This window comes from Prionailurus viverrinus, unplaced genomic scaffold (genome assembly GCF_022837055.1).
Source record: "Prionailurus viverrinus isolate Anna unplaced genomic scaffold, UM_Priviv_1.0 scaffold_42, whole genome shotgun sequence".
NCBI classification, from domain to species: domain Eukaryota; kingdom Metazoa; phylum Chordata; class Mammalia; order Carnivora; family Felidae; genus Prionailurus; species Prionailurus viverrinus.
The window spans coordinates 87,938-107,495 of NW_025927609.1; the positions used below are offsets into that span (position 1 = coordinate 87,938).

At 42.5% G+C, this 19,558-nt stretch overlaps 1 protein-coding gene and 1 pseudogene across 2 annotated transcripts in view; both read left to right on the plus strand.

Annotated features, from left to right (window-relative positions):
* The window catches only part of LOC125159062 (aryl hydrocarbon receptor-like), a 64,341-nt gene extending 53,659 nt beyond the window's left edge, over window positions 1-10,682 (plus strand). The window contains exons 10-11 of one of the 2 annotated variants that reach the window (XM_047846893.1): window positions 6,910-8,653; window positions 9,691-10,682. In XM_047846893.1, coding sequence (XP_047702849.1) covers window positions 6,910-8,653; window positions 9,691-9,771 — 1,825 coding nt within the window. In that variant the 3' untranslated portion in view covers window positions 9,772-10,682. Of the gene's footprint in view, window positions 1-321; window positions 708-6,909; window positions 8,654-9,690 lie in introns of those variants that run through there. The other variant, XM_047846894.1, reaches the window with a different exon arrangement.
* Window positions 10,683-12,561: 1,879 nt separating this feature from the next.
* Window positions 12,562-13,205, plus strand: LOC125159065 (ferritin light chain-like; annotated as a pseudogene).
* The last annotated feature ends 6,353 nt before the right edge of the window (window positions 13,206-19,558 follow it).

The following is a 19,558-nucleotide window of genomic DNA, read 5'->3' on the forward strand; positions in this document are numbered from 1 at the left end:
GTAATTTTTGCATCAGCCCTCCCATAAGTAACAGCTATAGTAACAGCTATAACTAAAACTTCTGGACAAAATATTATAAAACAACAACAACTAACCAGTCACTGGAGAATCAACACTGGAAAGAAGGGAATGGCACTGGGTGAGTTTCCTGGGTTTTACTGCGTTTAGTCTGAAGGAAGACTGCCCTGGGGGCTGGGCAGGTTAACACCCAAATAGAAAATTTATGGTCTCAATGACATGAGAACTAGACAACAGAGTGCAGTGACCGCAGCAGCTGCAAAATGAAATAATAATTTCTAGTTTTTAACTTCTCTCTTCTAGAGAGAGAGCTGAAGAGAAAGAGCCCTCAAGTTCTGTGAATAAACTTAGCCCAAATCCGCTCACCCCTGAACCATGTATGTGTGGGATGGATAGCCAACCTGAGGCCTAAAGAAACCAAACAGATTCCAGCTGTTGCCCATCACAAGGGAAACAGAATTTGCATTTTCGGTCAAGTTCAACAAAGCAAAAACGTCAATGGTCTTTGGAGGAACGTGACAGAATAAGAATCTACAGTATATCATCACAATGTCCAGGATTAAATCCAAATTTACTTGTTGTTTGGTCAAGGATGCAACCCAAAATTACCAGATATATGAAGAAACAGGAAAGAAAGTTTCAAAACTAAAGGCAGTCCCTGGAGACCAGCTCTAAGAAGGCCCAAACACTAGATAAGAATTTTATAGCAACTATTATAATTATGCTTATGGACATGAAAGAAAATATGCCTATGATGACTGCTATGATGAATTCAGAACAGAAAAATAGAAACTATAAGAAACAAATTTTTTTCATCTCCAAAGTTTTATTTAAATTCTCATTAGTTAACATATAGTGTAATGTTGTTTTCAGGAGTAGAATTTAGTGATTCGTCACTTACATATAACACCCAGTGCTTATCCCAACAAGTGATGCCCATCACCCATTTAGCCCATCTCCTACCCACCTCCCTCCATCAACCCTCTTTGTTCTCTATTGTAAAGAATCTCCTTTGGTTTGTTTCCCTCTTTCTCTTTTTTCCCCTTTGCATTTATTCATCCATTTTGTTTTCTAAATTACACATATGAGTTAAGTCATATGGTATTTGTCTTTCTCTGATGGACTTATTTTGCTTGGCATAATACATTCTACCTCCATCCATGTTGTTGCCAATGGCAAGATTTCTTTCTTCTTGATGGCAGAGTAATATTCCGTGTGTGTGTGTGTGTGTGTGTGTGTGTGTGTGTGTGTGTATTCTTCATCCGTTAATCAGTGCACACTTGGGCTCCTTTCATAGTTTGGCTATTGTTGATAATGTTGCCATAAATATTGGGGTGCATGTGCCCCTTCAAATCAGTAATTTTGTGTCCTTTGGGTAAATACCTAGCAGTGCAATTGCTGGAGTATAGGGAAGTTCTATTTTTAACATTCTGAGGAATCTCCATACTGTTTTCCAGAGTGGCTGCATCTGTTTGCATTCCAGTGTAAGAGAATTCCCCTTTCTCCGCATCATCACCAACACTTGTTTCCTGTGTTATTAATTTAGCCATTCTGACAGATGTGAGGTAGTATCTCATCATGGTTTTGATTCCTATTTCCCTGATGAGTGATGTAGAGCATCCTTTCATGTGTCTGTTAGCTATCTGGATGTCTTCTTTGGAGAAATGTCTATTCATGCCTTCTGCCCATTTCTTCACTGGATTATTTGTTTTTTGGGTGTTGAGTATGATAAGCTCTTTATAGATTTTGGATGCTGACCCTTTATCAGATATGTCATGTGCAAATATCTTCTCCCATTCTGTAGGCTGCTTTTTCATTTTGTTGATTGTTTCCTTCACTGTGCAGAAGCTTGTTATCTTGATGAAGTCCCAATAGTTATTTTTGCTTTTGTTTCCCTTGCCTCTAGAGCCATATCTAGTAAGAAGTTTCTCTGGCTGAGGTCAAAGGGGTTGCTCCCTGTGCTCTTCTCTTGGATTTTGATGGTATCCTAACGTTTAGATCTTTCATCCATTTTGAATTTCTTTTTTGTGTCTGGTGGAAGACAGTGGTCCAGTTTCATTCTTTTGCATGTTGCTGTCCAGGATTCCCAACACCATTCGTTGAAGAGACTGTCTTTTTTCCATTGGATATTCTTTCCAGCTTTATCAAAGATTACTTTACCATATAGTTGTGGATCCATTTCTGGGTTTTCTATTCTGTTCTATGTGTTCTGTTTTTGTGCCAGTACCATACTGTCTTGATGGCTAAACTTTGTAATATAGCTTGAAGTCTGGAAACATGATGCCTCCAAATTTGTTTTTCTTTTCCAGGATTGCTTTGGCTATTCAGAGTCTTTTGTGGTTCCATACAAATTTTAGAATTGTCTGTACTAGCACTGTGAAAAATGCTGTTGGTATTTTATTTTATTTTGTTTTATTGTTTATTTTTTGAGAGAGAGAGAAGGTGCAAGTGGGGGACAGCAGAGAGAGAGAGGGAGGCACAGAATCTGAAGCAGGCTCCAGGCTCCGAGCTGTCAGCACAGAGCCCTACGCAGGGCTCAGATCCACAAACTGTGAGATCATGACCTGAGGCGAAGTCGGATGCTTAACCGACTGAGCCACCCAGGTGCCCCAGTTGGTATTTTAATAGGGATTGCAATGGGGCGCCTGGGTGGCGCAGTCGGTTAAGCGTCCGACTTCAGCCAGGTCATGATCTCGCGGTCCGTGAGTTCAAGCCCCGCGCCAGGCTCTGGACTGATGGCTCAGAGCCTGGAGCCTGTTCCTGATTCTGTGTCTCCCTCTCTCTCTCCCCCTCCCCCGTTCATGCTCTGTCTCTCTCTGTCCCAAAAATAAATAAACGTTGAAAAAAAAAATAGGGATTGCATTAAATGTGTAGATTGCTTTGGGTGGTATAGACATTTTAACAATATTTGTTCTTCCAATCCATGAGCATGGAATGTCTTCCTATTTCTTTGTGTCCTCAATTTTTTTTCATAAGTGTTCTATAGTTTTCAGAGTACAGATCTTTTACCTCTTTGGTTAGTTTTATTACTAGATATCTTATTGGTTTTGGTACAGTTATAAATAGGATTAATTTCTTGATATCTTTTTCTGATGCTTCAATATTGGTGTATAGAAATGCAACAGATTTCTGTACATTGATTTTATATCCTATGACTTTGCTAGATGCATGTTTCAGTTCTAGCAATTTTTTTGTGTGGAGTCTTTGGGGTTTTCTACATAGAGTATCATGTCGTCTGAAAATAGTGAAAGTCTGATTTCTGCCTTGCTGACTTGGGTGCCTTTCATTTATTTTTATTGTCTGGTTACTGAGGCCAAGACCATCAGTACTATATGTTACATATTAGTGGTGAGAGTGGACATCGCTGTCCTGTTCCTGAGGAAAAAGGACTGTTTTTCCGTGACGTAAAGCTCTCATTTTTCCCCCATTGAGGATTATATTAGCTGTGAGTCTTTCATATATGGCTTTATGATGTTGAGGTATGTTCCTTCTATACCTACTTTGTTGAGAGTTTTTATCAAGAATGGATGCTTTATTTTGTCAAATGTTTTTGCCACATCTATTGAGAGGATCATATGGTTCTTATCCTTTCTTTTATTAATGTGGTATATCACATTGATTGATTTGTGAATATTGAACCACACTGCAGCCCAGGAATAAATCCCACTTGATCATGGTGAATGACTATTTTAATGTACTGTTGGATTCAATTTGCTAGTATCTTGTTGAGAATTTTTGCATCCATGTTCATCAGGAATATTGACCTGTAATTCTCTTTTTTAGTGGGGTCTTTGTCTGGTTTTGGAATCAAGGTAATGCTGGCCTTGTAGAATGAGTCTGGAAGTTTTCCTTCCCTTTCTTTCTTTCTTTCTTTCTTTCTTTCTTTCTTTCTTTCTTTCTTTCTACAGTTTGAGAAGAATAGGTATTAATTCTTCTTTAAATGTTTGGTAGAATTCCCCTCTGAAACCATCTGGCCCTGGACTTTTGTTGGGAGATTTTTTCATTACTGATCCAATTTCTTTGCTGGTTATGAGTATGTTCAAGTTTTCTATTTCTTCTTATTTCAGTTTTGGTAGTTCACACGTTTCTAGGAATGTATCCATTCTTTCCAGATTGTTCAGTTTGTTGGCATATAATTTTTCATAATATTCTCTTCTTAAAATTTTTTTGAGAGAGAGAGAGAGCATGCAGGGTAGGGGCAGAGAGAGAGGGAGACAGAGACTCCAAAGCAGGCTCTGTACTGTCAGCACAGAGCCCAGTGTGAGGCTTGAACCCACGAACCGTGAGATCATGACCTGAGCTAAAACCAAGAGTCAGATGCTTAACTGCCTGAACCACCCAGGTGTCCCCATAATATTCTCTTATAATTGTATTTCTGTGGTGTTCCTTGTGATTTCTTCTCCTCATTTGTGACTTCATTTGGGTCCTTTCTCTTTTCTTTTTGATAAGTCTAGCTAGGAGGTTATCAATTTATTAATTCTTTCAAAAATCCAGCTCTTCATTTCATTGATCTTTTCTACTACTTGTTATTGTTTCTATGTTGTTTATTTCTGCTCCAATCTTTATTAATTTCCTTTTTCTGATGACTTTAGGCTTTATTTGCTGTTCCTTTGCTAGCTCCTTAAGGTGTAAGGTTAGGTTTTGTATTTGAGACTTTTCTTGCATCTTGAGGTAGACCTGTATTGCAATATACTTCCCTCTTAGGGCTGCCTTTGCTGCATCCCAAAGGTTTTGGACTGTTGTGTTTTCCTTTTCTTTGGGGCTTCCATGTATTTTTTTTATAAGAAACAGAAAATTTGAGATAGTATCTAAAATAGAAAGCTCACTGGGTGGATTTAACAACAGATTGGAGATGACAGGAGAGTTTATGACCTGAAGCTAAATGAATAGAATCATCCAATCAATAGAACAAAGAGGGGAAAAAAGATTGAAAAAAGAAATAAACAGCCTGAGGGATCTATGGGACAGTATCAAAAGGTCTAACATGTAGGTAAATGGAATGCTGAAAAAGAACAGAGTGGGCAATATATCTATATCTGTCTATCTGTCCATCCATCTGTGTGTGTGTGTGTGTGTGTGTGTGTGTGTGTGTGCAAGCATGTGTCCATATGTTTGAAGAAATAATGACCAAAAACTTCCCCAATTTGATGAAAATTGTAACTGCAGATTCAAGAACCTCAGTGAATTCCAATCAGGATAAATACAAAGAAAACCACACCAAGGCATAGTCTTGTCAGATGTTGAACACCAAAGATAAAGAGAAAACTTTAAAGGCAATTTAAGATAAAAAGGACATTACATATAAGAAACAATGATTCCAATTATTGTGGACTTCTCATCAGAAACAATGGTGATCATAAGACATTAGAACAATATCTATGAAATCCTTTTAAAATTTGTCAACTCTGTATTCTGTGACCAGTGAACATATCCTTCAAAAATAATAGCAAATAAAGACATTTCTATTAAACAACAACACCAAAAAAAAACCCTAACAATTTATTGCCAGTAGACCTACTGTTTAATAAATGCTAAAAGAAATACATCAGGCTGAAGGGAAATAATATCCACTAAGACCTTAAACCTCAAAAAAAGGAGTGGAGAGGATGAGAATGGTAAACATGTGGATAAATATTAAATATTATTTTTTTTACTTTTTAAAGAATACATACAACTGCTTACAGCCAAAAATAGAATATAATATGTGATTTATAACATATGTAGATGCCATATATGTGACATCACTAGCATAAAAGATTGGTTTTAGAAGCACATGGACTATACCATGGAAAGGTGCATGTTTTATGTAAGTGACACAGTACTAATTATAAGTAGACAGTGAAATGTTGAAGGCGTATTTCATAAGTTCTAGCAGCCATTATAAATATAATGCAAAAGATAGAGCCAAAATCCATTACATAAATGAAAATTAATTTCTTAAAAAAGTAATATATTTAGGCAGGAAAGGGGTGGATGGGGGTAGGGGAAGAAGGGACAAAAAGAAAGTAAATAGTAATATAAAAGACCCCAATCCAGATATGTCAATAATTCCATTAAATGTTAATGGATAAAACACTCCAATTAAAACACAAAGATTATCAAAATGCATTTTAAAAAGTGCGCTCAACTATATGTCTTCTACAAGAGATATGTTTTTAAATAGTGTCACAAATAAGTTGGAAGGAATCAGATGTAAAATAAAACATATGTAATAAAAACAGTAAGCACAAGAAAGCAAGAATGGCTGTATTCATGCAAAGTAGACTTAAAGACAAAGGCTATGACCAGAGATCTTCAGGTGAGATACCGGCTTCTCTAAAGGCCCCTCCAGTGATGGGGATCCCTATGCCCATAGCATCCTGGTCAGCTTCTGCCAAAGGCACTCCTTTTAGGTCAGTTTTCCTTTGTAGAGCTACAAATCAAATGGAGTCAGCCCAGCTGAAGGTTTTTCACTTTGCTAAGCATGATGTTACATGACTGTTGGGGCAGCCCTATAGCAGCCATATCCCATGAGTCTTTTGGAAGGGAGAGGAGGAAGGAAAACTATTTTTCCCAATGAAAAACAGATGTGTATGTCATATTTGCATAATAACTTATTCTTTTCACAGTAAACTTAAAGTTTAGGGAATTTCTACATGGATTTTTGGACTACTCCCACAAATAAGCAGTTTCCTCAGACTACTTCAGAATCCAAGACAGAAAGTGCTTACCAAGAATGTAAGAGAGGAGCAAGTTCGATATTGTGGCTTCTCCCTTGTATGGACAAGCCAGAACAGATGATGTCCTGCCCTTTGCTCAGTTACTTGGCCACTATTGTCCCCTGACCAGGAGAGCCCCGTTTTCATTCTTATATCAATTTTCAGATGTGGTCTTTTGTTTCGTTAACCATAGGAATGCAGAGGGGGAAGATCACCTGCGCAAGAGGGCCTTGCAACTGCCGTTCACCTTCACCACAGGGGAAGCCATTCTGTATGATAGCAGCCCCCTGAGCCCTCTGACTTCCCTCCCAGCCAGGAAGAGGATCCGGGCAAGGAAGGGCACCCCCACTGGTCAGGGCCCTGTGCACCCAGGCTCTCTTCTGGGAGCCATGATGCGGCAAGATGAATCCATGTATTTGTCCTGCATGGTCCCAACCACCCAAGGCTCACCCTTGGAGAGGCAGGGGTCCAATGGCAGACATGAGGACAAGGAAGAGAAAGAGAAGGAGGAAGACCACTCCTTCCTGTCCCTCATTGAGACCCTGCTGGAGAAGGACACAGAAGAACAGCCTGATCTCTGCTCCACTCTCCAGCACCTGGGGGTCACTGACCTCAAGCAGTATTTGTGGGAAGAGAGCCTTCTCAGGGCTGACTCAGGCCCTGCAGGGTCTCAGAACTTCCACCCACTGCCCTCCAGTCAGGGAGGGGGCTCCCACAGGGAAAAGGAAGTACTTTTTCATGACAGTGGAAATGTGGCATTGCCCCCACCAACCAGCACAACTGTTCCACAGACCCTAAAGCCACAGCCTTCTCTGGGCTCAGGCCAGCTAACTGGGGAAGTAACTCCACCTCAGAACATGGGCACAGTGCCCAGCTGCCTTCACACACACACCCAGCATTTTTTCACCACTGGCCCTACATTCCAGAGCCCTCCACAGTGGCAGCCTCAGCACACCCAGGCAGCACCTTTAAATTTTGGGATATGCCAGAAACCAACCATATTTGACTGCAGCCCCCTCCCCGAGGCCTCCAGCCCCAGACAGCCTGCTCAGGTGTTTCAGCCAAACCACACATCTTTGCTCCCTTTAGGAGAAAATGTTGTCCCTGGACACCTGGATCAGCCAGACCCTGGTTTTCTTGATTTTTGCAAAGAACCTATGCTCTGGACAGCCTCACACAGTGGTCAGTGTCAAGGGCCCTTCATCTCCTCAGACCCTACCTCCTGGGGCACCCATCCCTCGGAGAGCATTTGGGATTCCCCCATCCAAGGCCAGCCAGTAATGGTCCCTGTGGAAGTGGAGGCAAGGCAGGCCCAGCCTGACCCCTTCCACCACCTGAAGTCAACCATGGCCAACTCATGCCCTCCATGGGCAGGGCCAGCCAGTGACATTCCTCCTGAATTGTGCTGTGGTTTGCCCCCATCTGTGCAGGGGGCACTAGGTACCCCAAAGGACACACTTGGGAGTCAAGAGCACCCACCCCACTCCTTGGTGGTGAGTCAGCTCTCGGGGAGCCCTGCCTGTCCTTCCCAGGAGCTCCTGCACAGACCCTTGGCTATGCAGGACTCTTACAGCATGGACTGCCCCTGCCCAGCTGCCAAGCAGCAGCAGTGGCTGCAGACCCAGGAGGCATACGGGCCAGTGAGAGAAGGATTTCCAAGCGTCCAGCACCTGGGTGGCTGCTCAAGAGATGCCATTCCCCCCGCCCTGCAGCCGAGCCCCTTCCTGTCCTCCAAAAGCAGCTCCCCAGGTATAGGCAGCAGCCAATGCAAGAGCCCAGCAGAACCCACAAGGCGGAGCAAGGACAGACCGGTCATTCTAGCCCCAGGTGCTGTGGTAAAATCCCAGGTGCAGTCCAGCCCTGTTCTTCCTCCCTGCCATCCTGACCCTGCCTGCCCATCTACGTCTACGCAGGGCAGCCATGACCTCCAGCTCCAGGTAGGTGTTGGCAAGCAGGACCATGGGAATTTGGGGGTAGCAGGAAGGGGTGCTCCAAATGCAGAGCTGCTGGCAGATCTGAATATGAGGAGGCATCAGCCCAGCTAGCCAGTATTGTTGGAAGATCCCCCAGCCCAGCTGGGCCTAGGTACAGCATTGCTGTGAGGCTGCAGAGCAGGCACACATGGAGGGATTCTGCAAACATAGCAGGTCACTGTCAGTGTTGGTCAACTGAGGCCAGTAATGGTGGCAGGAGCAGCTTTACCCCTGGGAGTAGCCTGGTTATGACCTGGTAGGCCCTCCAGCTGTAGTCTGCTCCGACTCTGGTGTCTCTTGGGCCATCACTGAGCCACCTGGACACCTGCATGTAATTTAGCCCAGTTTTGGACACCCAGAGTTGGGTTGGTTGTAAGAATTTTGAATTTGATGCCCTTTTCTGCTGTGCTCCCCTCCTGGAACCATTTCTACTACCCAAAAGCAGGTTACCACAGGAGTGCTATTCATCGTCTGGTGCTAACAGGGAAGCAGGACCTCCACACACAGATTCTTCAAATAACTGTAGCATACACCCCCCAAAGCAGCTTTGGATGGAAGTCACAGCAGCGGTGTTGTGGCCCCTCCGCCTCACACAGAGGAGCAGATGTGCCTTTCTGGTGATACAGGGATGCCCTTAGCGCTAAGAAGGAATGTGGTGTCCCTGAACCCCAGGTAGCCCCATATGACTTCAGTAGGAGCTCCCCTCACTTCTCTGGATATTCTGCCCAGTCTCGTGTCACTCTGCCACCTCTCATTTCTGGGGTCTTCAGGCTCCTTCAGCTCACACCCCTTTTCAATTTTTTATTTTCCATCTGCCATAAGTTAGAAAATCAAAAGACCAAATTTGTTAGACTTATATCTGAAACCAAAATAATTCCTAATTAAAGCCTCAAATTTACATCTTTTGTAATCAAGTATCAATTTTAGAGTCCTTGGATTAACCCTCGTGTTCTATAATTTTGTTCTAACTGTTCTAAATGTTTCTCATTTTCCCATGGCAGTGTTATCAAAACAAAGTGCACAGCACCAGAGCACCTGGGATTGCAAGCCTCAAAGGAAGCACGTTTTCCTCCAAATTCTGACTTAGGCCATATCGTGCTCTTCACCCCTGTCTGTGAACGTGGTTTGGAGCCTTAACTATTAACATTTTCCCTTGAATTGAAGTATCTTAAATTTTCATATTTCTGGGTCAATAGTTAACTGTTTTCTATGTGTAATTACACATATCTGAAACCTTATTCTCTGTATCCCAAAGATATGTGGGGTTTTTTTCCTCATTTCATTCTGTGCACTTTATACTCAAGACACACACAGAATTCTCATCCTTGTTAGAAAAGTAACTTTTGATCCACAAAAATGTTCATAGGAAAGAGACATAATGGGCATCCAACCCCCTAGACACATTCCAACATTTGCCTTCACAATGACATTTCCAAGCTCAGAGCTGAGGCTCAGCATCAGACAACCTATTTACAATCAGGGCCACCCAGACACATGGTTCTTACAGCACAATGACATGCTGAGAGCCACACGTGGAGAAGGGATGTGAGCCCTTTGGCCTAGACCCCTGAAAAGGGTTTGGCCTTCACCCAGTATCTAGGACACGGGAGAAGAGGGTCCTCTGTGAAGCCCATGTGCAGAAAGAATCGTGTCCTGCCTGAGAGGAAGGCATGGGGACGCTGTAGATGGAAGATCCAGACAGTGGTGCACCCTTGAGGCACAGAGTGCATGGACCTCAGTCTCCCAGCAGACCAAACAGAAACACTGGCGGCCACTACTTCTCCTGCCATAAAGGACTCAGAACGGTCGAGACTCACAGTAGCACTTCCACTGACTTGTGAGGCTTCAACCACAGGACTCATTGTTCAGGAGCTGAATGGATGAAACATCATCAAGTACAACCGCCATTGGACTTGTTCACCACTGTCACCCAGAACCAGGCACACAGTGGGTGCTTAATGAATGGTAATAAACAAGTAGTCAGGAGTGGCCAGAGGGGCTGGCTATACTGGTTCACTCTTTTGTGGGGTGTGGCACACACTACCCTCTAGGGTACAGGGCTCCAACCAGCTCAAGGAACCAAGGGAGCTTCTTCCATTACAACTCAAGGGAAGGCCCAGAGACTCTGGCATAAAAATCACCAGAGGGTCCTCCACTGCTGCAGAGTTTGTAAGTTCAGACAGGGAGGGGCTGCACTAGGTTCCTGTCCGGGACCTTCACGGATTAGGAATATGCCCCCTCATTAGCCAAGGTCATGGAAACCACTCTTGGAGCTGGGGGAGGGTTCCCACCAAGCATGTGGGCTGACAGTGGGGTAGGGAGTTTCGTAGAGGGAATTTACGGTTCTCTTCAGGGATTATCAGAGAAGATGCTATTGAAAGCATAAACAGAAAATCCAATTCTGTCTGATTTAAATAGATCAGGGGTTGCTCCCCAGATAGAAGCCCAGTGCAGAAGAGAGTCTTTGGGATACTCCAGTGTTGCTGATGTTTCTCTCTGGTTCTTGGTGCTTCCCTGTGTAGTGTGTTTGCTTCGCTCTGGACATGTGGCAGTTCCAGAGCCCAAACCACAGCCACAATGTGCCACACAGGAGTCTGTCCTTCCTTTCTGTGCCTCTCTTTCAAGAAAAGGTAAAATTTCCCCAGAAGTTCCCAGCAATAACTTTTACTAACCTAAGATGAATCATGTGCCTTTGTGCGAACTAATCATGGAAGAAGAACACAGGGAGGATGGGGATGCCTGGGTTTCTGGGATTTCCCAGGTAGATTTGGGAGGCCCAGAGCACAGCACTGGACCTGGGATCATCTCTCATTCCCGAGTTGCTACTCAGTAGAGGAGAGGTGACTGTACCATGGGTGGAGAGGCTTTCGGTACATAGGCAATTCATGAATCTTCTGAAGGCTTGGTGGGCTCTCTGTCTTTGCCATCTAATGATCTCTGATTCCTGCAGCTGAGCTAGGCCCACAGGTGGCCACAGGAAACACAGTAACACAGGGGCTGGAGTCTAGACAGACCCAACTCTAAGCATGAAGGCCTACGAAAGTCCAGGGCAGCTCTCACCCAGCTCTGACTGGAAAACCCAATATCACAAAGTATTGGTATTTATAGTTGGCCTAAGGACTCAGTGAAATTCCAGTCAAACTTGCCAGGTTTCTCATAAAACTTGAAAAATTGATTCAAAAATATATAAGGCAGGGGTGCCTGGGTGGCTCAGTTGGTTAAGCATCTGACTCTTGACTTCGGCTCAGGTCATGATCTCATGGTCTGTGACTTCAAGGCCCACATTGGGCTCTGCGTTGACACCGCCGAGCCTGCTTGGGCTTCCCTCTCTCTCTCTCTGTCTCTCTCTCTCTGCCCCTCCCCTGCTTGCTCTTTAGCTCTCTCTCAAAATAAATAAAAATAAACTTTAAAAAACTTTAAAATGTATAAGGCAGATGAAGGACCAAGATTAATCAAGATATCTAGTCATAAAGAAGAACAAAAGGCTATAGTTGCCATATTGCCTGTCAAGGCTTTCATAAAGCACAACAATGAAGAGAGTATGGTATTGGTGTGCAGTCACACAGAGCAGAGGAACAGATTAGGAGCCCAGAAATAGACCACACATCCAGGAACTCATATGCCAGAAGGGATCAGAACTATGGTTCTGAATAGAACTGGTTTATTCTAGTGCACCTGGAAGTCTCACAGATCTGACTCCTGCTTCAACAGTATTTGGATGGAGCAGACCCTGGAACTCCCCTTCTTCCAGTCTCCACCCACCCTCCAAAATTTTTTCCAGTGGCAACCTTCAGAGCCATCTTCTCAGCACTCTCTGCCTCCAGGACCAGTCAGCACCCTACTTTGAGCTAGCTCCTTATTACCAATAAACCATGAGCTCCTAGGTTTGTCAGAATTATTCCCCCACGGTGGGGTGTCAACCACCTCACCAACATGCATCTGTGGCCCTCCAGCACCTATCTCTCTCTAGGCTTCTATTTCTACTATGAAGACATGGCTCTGGAGGGCATGGGCCACTTCTGCAAGTTGGCTGAGGAGAAGCCCAAAGACACTGAGCATCTCTGGAAGATGCAAAACCAGCATGGCAGCTGCATCCTCTTCTAGGACATATGAGCTGTCCCAAGATGAGTGGAGTAAAACCCTGGATACCATGGAAGCTGCCCTGGCTCTGAAGAAGAACCTGAACCAGGCCCTTTTGGGTCTGCATCCCCTGGATTCTGCCCATGCAGACCCCTGTCTCTGTGACTTCCTGGAAAGCCACTTCCTGAATGAGGAGGTAAAACTTATCAAGAGGATGGACACCACCTGACTCACTTCTAGCAGGCTGGCTGGCCCCAGGCTGGGTTGGGCAAGGATCTCTTCAAAAGCCTCACCATCAAGCATGACTAGCAGCCTCTGGAGCCCCACCGCCTTTGAGGGGCCCCTCTGGTAATCCTCTGGTGCCAGGGCTTCTGCTTGAGCTTCTCTATGCAACTACTAGGCAATTTTTTAACCACCCTGGAATGCTCTACCAAGTCACAGACCAAATGGAAGCAATAAAACAATAAAGCTTTTTGCAGGGGGGAAAAAAAAGCTATAGGGCACAGATAGGTCATTCAGCAATGGAGCTAAAATGATTGGTTATCCATATGGAAGATAATAAAATCGGGTCTTAGTCTTATGGAGCAGATAATTAATAAAGTCTAAATGGAGCAGATCATTAGGAAAAGCAAAAGTTTCAGCATTTTATTTATTTTTTTAGACATTTGCTTTTGAGAGAGAGAAAGAGAGCACTAACATATGGGGGGAGGGACTGAGAAAGAGGGAGACACTGAATCCAAAGCAAGCTCCAGGCTCCGAGCTGTCAGCACAGAGCCGGATGTAGGGCTTGAACTCACGAACCACGAGATCATGACCTGAGCTGAAGGTGGACACGTAACCACTTGAGCCACCCAGGCAACCCAAAAGTTTCAGCATTTTAGAAAAAACTATAAGAGATTATATTTATGACCTCAGGATAGGAAAGAATTTCTAAAACAAGACATAAAGAGCAAAAGCAAAAACAAAAAAAAAAAAAGGAAAGAATGGGTAAATACTTTTTAGATACGTTAAAAATTAGTAACCTTTATTCATAAAATATGCCACTTGAAATGGAAAGACAAATAAAAACAAACTATTGGGACTACACCAAAATTGAAAGAAAAAACTATCAACAAAAGGCAACCTACTGAATGGAAGAAGATAGTTGCAAATGATATCGCCAATAAGAGGTTAATATCCAAAATATATAAAGAACTCCATACAATTCACCACCAAAAAAAATCCAACTTAGAAATGGGCAGAGGACCTGGACAGACTTTTCTCCAAAGAAGACATACAGATGACTAACAGACACATGAAAAGATGATCAACGTCACTCGTCATCAGGGAAATGCAAATCAAAACCACAACTAGATATCACCTCACACCAGTCAGAATGGCTAGAATCAAAAAGACAAGAAATAAGGATGTTGGCCAGGATATGGAGAAAAGGAAACCCTTGTTGGTAAACAGAGTTGGGTTTTCTGTTTATGATTTCCAACAGCAGCTGGGAATGCAAACCGGTGCAGCCACTGTGGAAAACAGTGTGGAGATTCCTCAAAAAAATTAAAAATAGGGGCGCCTGGGTGGCTCAGTCGATTGGGCGTCCGACTTCGGCTCAGGTCATGATCTCGCGGTTCGTGAGTTTGAGCCCCGCGTCAGGCTCTGTGCTCAGAGCCTGGAGCCCCTCCCATGCTCATGCTCTGTCTCTCTCTGTCTCTCAATAATAAATAAACGTTAAAAAAATTAAAAAAAAAATTAAAAATAGATCTACCCTAGGATCCAGTAATTCCACTGCCCAGGTTGAGGAGGTACAAAGAGCTGAAAAGAGGATGAACCCAAAGGGGTGGAATATATTAGACTCTACTTGTGAGAGTTTACATTGTTATAAATTTGGAAAAGAATTCAAATTTGGAAAATAATTATCAGTGAAGTTGAACAAGTGCACACTACTCTTCCTAGATACACAAAAGAAGATAAATGATTGCACAGATATATTGTGAGATATTTACAGATATTGTGGTGGCTGCAAAATCCTTGAGACACCAACAAGGCAAGCAAATTCTGTAATAGCCATATGATGGGATACTGCATTCATCAATGGAAACTAATGCATGCATTAACATGGGTGAATTTCAGAGACATAATGTCAGATAAAACATGTAAATTGTAGAAGAATACACATAGTATGATACCATTTATATAAAGTTTAAAATAATTAAAATGAAACTATTTTATTAACAAAACACACACATGTATTAAAGAATGATAAAGCCTAAATATCAAAACTGTGGGGGCAGGGGGTGAAAACAAAAAGCAAAAAATAGGATGTGATTGGGAGGGGCAAGCAGGGTGTTCCCAATATTGGTAATGTTCTGTTTCTCTCACCAGTGGTGGGCTCATGGGTGTCCTTTTTTTTTTTAATTTTTTTTAACATTTATTTATTTTTGAGACAGAGAGAGACAGAGCATGAACAGGGGAGGGTCAGAGAGAGGGAGACACAGAATCTGAAACAGGCTCCTGGCTCTGAGCTGTCAGCACAGAGCCCGACGCGGGGCTCGAACTCACAGCCCTCATGGACCGCGAGATCATGACCTGAGCTGAAGTCGGCCGCCCAACCGACTGAGCCACCCAGGCGCCCCTCATGGGTGTCCTTTTATTATTAGTGGGTATGTATGATGCTCCATAACATTAAAGATACTTTTTAAAATTCTCCCTATGCTTCTATTGTGAAAGGGACCAGTTACATAAAATGGCACTTCCCAAAGTGTGGGATCCTCAGGATGTGATGTAGGGGGTCTTGTTAATATCCAGGATAATCCCCCAGTGTGGTTCTGTGAAGTCCGTAATGCCATAAACATCTATTCTTTTAAGCAGAAACTAGGGCTCAGCTGGGTACTTTCCCAGTAATAGTACCTAGATGGAACAGCATTATTTTATTTTTACATTATTTAGGAGGTCTTGCTTATCTATTCATGGCAAGGCATATATTTTTTCCATTTTAAAAAAAGAATTCTACCCCCAGGAAAACGCTGACTTTTCCCCTTATTCTTTTACTAGGTACAACTGAAAGCCCTAAACATTATGTATAAGACACACATTTTTAAAAAGGCTGAAGTGGAGAGAATAAGACAGAACAACTAGAAACATTAGACCCCAAGGGATAACACAGCACTGAGTTACCTGTTTTGTTTGGTTGTTGGTTGGGTTGGGTTTTGTTGTTTTTGTTTGTTTGTTTGTTTGTTTGTTTGTTTAATGTATCCCAGACTTGGAGCTGAAGAAGCCAACTGAAAACACCAATGAGCACAGACTAAGAGAGGTCCAATAAAAACTGGCTCTCTCTAATCAAGTAACCAGAAGGGGGACCACCTAGCAAAACAGAAAACCTTTAGATATGATTTCTGTACTCCACCCAAACACCACAGAAAATACTGTGACCCATAGTCAATCATATGAGCAAAGAACAAGACTTTCACCGTCTCCAGGCAGTACAAACCCTCCGCCAGGGTGCAGTCACAGAATACCAGGTAGGGAGCCAGGACTTTTGCTCCAGTGGGCACTAACAAGACCCAAGACCCAGCAGTGTCAGTGGAGACCAGATGGGGAGCAGTGACAAGCCACTCCAACCCCACTCAGCCAGAGGTATTAGTAGAGGCTTTGAGGGGAGCCAGAACTCTCATCCTTGCCCTGACAGCAAGAACCTCTTCCTCAGTGTCAATGGTGGCCAAGTGTGGAACCTAGACCTCTACACCCACCTGGCTGTAACAAGGCAGTGTTCCCACTTCCCCTGCTAGAGCAGTGTCAGGAGAAGCCAGCTAAAATAGAAGATCTAAATTAAGATCCAGAGTCTCATAACATAATACCCCAAATATCCAAGTTTCAGTTGAAAATAAATTGTCATACCAAGAACCAAGGAGAGCCCAACATGAATGAAAAAAGATGATCAATAGATGCCAACACAAGGTGACAGATATGTTAGAGTCACCTGCAAAGAACTACTGGGTATTTATCCAAAGGATACAAAAATGCTGAATACATTGTCCAAATGTCCATCAACTACTGAATGGATAAAGAGGATGTGGCATGCATATATATATATATATATATATATATATATATATATATATAGTGAAATATTTTTCAGCAATCAAAAAGAGCAATCAAAAAGAATGAAATCTTGCCACTGCAACAACATGGATGGAACTAGAATATATTATGCTAAGCAAATAAGTCAATCAGAGAAAGACAAATGTAATATGATTTCACTCCTATGAGGAATTTAAAACAAAACAGATGAACATAGAGGAATGGAAGGAAAAATAAAATAAGATAAAAAGAGGCAAACCGTAAGAGACTCTTTTTAAAAAATGTTTATTTATTTTGAGAGAGTGTGCTATCTGGGAAGGGGCAGAGAGAGGGAGAGAGAGAATCCCAAGGAGGCTCCATGCTGCCAGCACAGAGCTGCATGCAGGACTTGAACTCATGAACCGTGAGAATGGGACCTGCACCAAAATCAAGAGTTGGATGCTTAACCAACTGAGCCATGCGGCACCCCTGTAAGAGACTCTTAAACAGTAAGAGACTCTTAAACATAGAGAACAAACTGAGGGTTGCTGGAGGGGAGGTTGGTGAGGGGGTGGGCTAGATGGGTGAAGACATTAAGGAAGACACTTGTTGGGATGAGCACGGGGTGTTATATGTAAGTGATGAATCACTATATTCTACTCCTGAAACCAATACTACACCATATGTTAACTAACTTGAATCTAAATATTTTTTAAGTTTGTGGGGGGGGAAATGAATTGCCTGCAAAGATTTTACAGGAACCAGCAAAAAAAAAAAAAAAAAAAAAAAAGCTTCAGTGAACAATTACCAAAACACATAAAACAAATAAAAAAATAGAAAGTCTCAGCAAAGAAACAAAAAATAAAGAAAAATAAAAAATTTTAGAACAAGAAAATATAATACATTACTGCAATAAATTCCATGGATGGACTCAACAACAAGGGAGTGAAAAAAACAAGTATCAATGAACTGGAAGATAGAACAAGAGAAAGTACCCAATCTAAACAGCAGAGAGAAAATAGATTGGGAAAAAAAGGGGGGCGGGGAGCAGAACCTCAGGGACTTAGGGAACCATAATAAAAGCTCTAGCACGTGTGCCATCAGAGTTCAACAAAGGATGAGGGGAGGGCTGAAAAAGTCCTCAAAGAAATAATGGCTGAAAACTGCCCAAATTTGGCAAAACACATAAACCTGTAGACTCAAGAGCAGAGAAAAACCAAAAGTGATAAACTCAAAGAAATCCCCACCAAGATACATCATGGCAAAATTTCTGAAAATTAAAAAAAAAGAAGTCTCGAAGCATCAGCTGAGAGATGGCACCTACCTGTGGGAGGGATCACTATGAATGACACTGATTTCTTGTCAGAAATCATGGAGGTAAGAACAAGGTAGCACTGCCTTTCCAATGGTTGAAAGAAAAGAATTGTCAATCCAAATCCCTGTCCAGCAAAAAATATCATTCAGAAATAAAGAAGAAATCAAGACATTTTCAAATGAAGGGAAATTAAGAGAATTTGTCACCAACAGAACTACCCTTTATAAAATTGGCTGAGGGGCACCTGGGTAGTTCAGTCAGTTGAGCATCAGATTCTTGATTTTGGCTCAGTTCATGATCCCAGGGTCATGGGATCAAGCCCCACGCTGAGCATAGAGCCTGCTTAAGATTCTCTTTCTTTCCAATAAAATCCTGCCGTGTGCAACAACATGGATGGAACTGGAAGGTATTATGCTAAGTGAAATAAGTCAGTCAAAGACAGATATCATGTTTTCACTCATAAGTGGAATTGGGAAACTTAACAGAAGACCATGGGGGAAGGGAAGGGGTAAAAATAGTTTCAAACAGAGAAGGAAGCAAACCATAGGAGACCCTTAAATACACAGAACAAACTTAGGGTTGATGGGGGCAGTTTGGGGGGAGATGGTGACGGGCACTGAGGAGGGCACTTCTTGGGATGAGCACTGGGTGTTGTATGCAAGCGATAAATCACAGGAATCTACCCCCAAGACCAAGAGCACATTGTATACACTGTATGTTAGCTAACTTAACAATAAATTTGTTTAAAAACAAATTTAAAAAAAATTCTCTTTTTCCCTCTACCCCTCTCCCCTGCTCATGCTCTCACTCTCTCTCTCTCTAAAATAACAACAAATTTTAAAACTGAAGAAAAAAATTTAACTGGCTGAAAATCATGCTCTAAAGAGAAAGGACACAATAACAAAGGAAACTGTAACACCAGAAGGAAGAAAGAACATGGCAAAGAGTAAGGGTAAATTAAATAGATATTCTCATCATGAATCATCTAAATTAGGTCTGACAGTTGAAGCAAAAGTATAACACTATCTGAAATGCTTTCTACCTTAATTAATGTGGAGGAAATATTCAAGATAACTATATTATAAATAAGGGAGTATAAAAGAACATAAAGAAATGTAAGTTTTCAGGGAGACTGAGTGGCTCAGTCAGTTAAGTGTCCAACTTCAGCTCAGGTCATGATCTCGCAGTTCATGGGTTCGAGCCACACATTGGGCTCTGTGCTGACAGCTTGGAGCCTGGAGTCTGCTTTGGATTCTGTGTCTCCCTCTCTCTCTGCCCCTCCCCGACTTGTTTTCTCTCTCTCTCTCTCTCTCTCTCTCTCTCTCTCTCTCTCCCCCTCTCTCTCTCTCTCTCTCTCAAAGATAAATAAACATTTAAAAAAATGTATGCTTTCCACATTTTACTAGCCTGGTAAAATATGGATACCTATA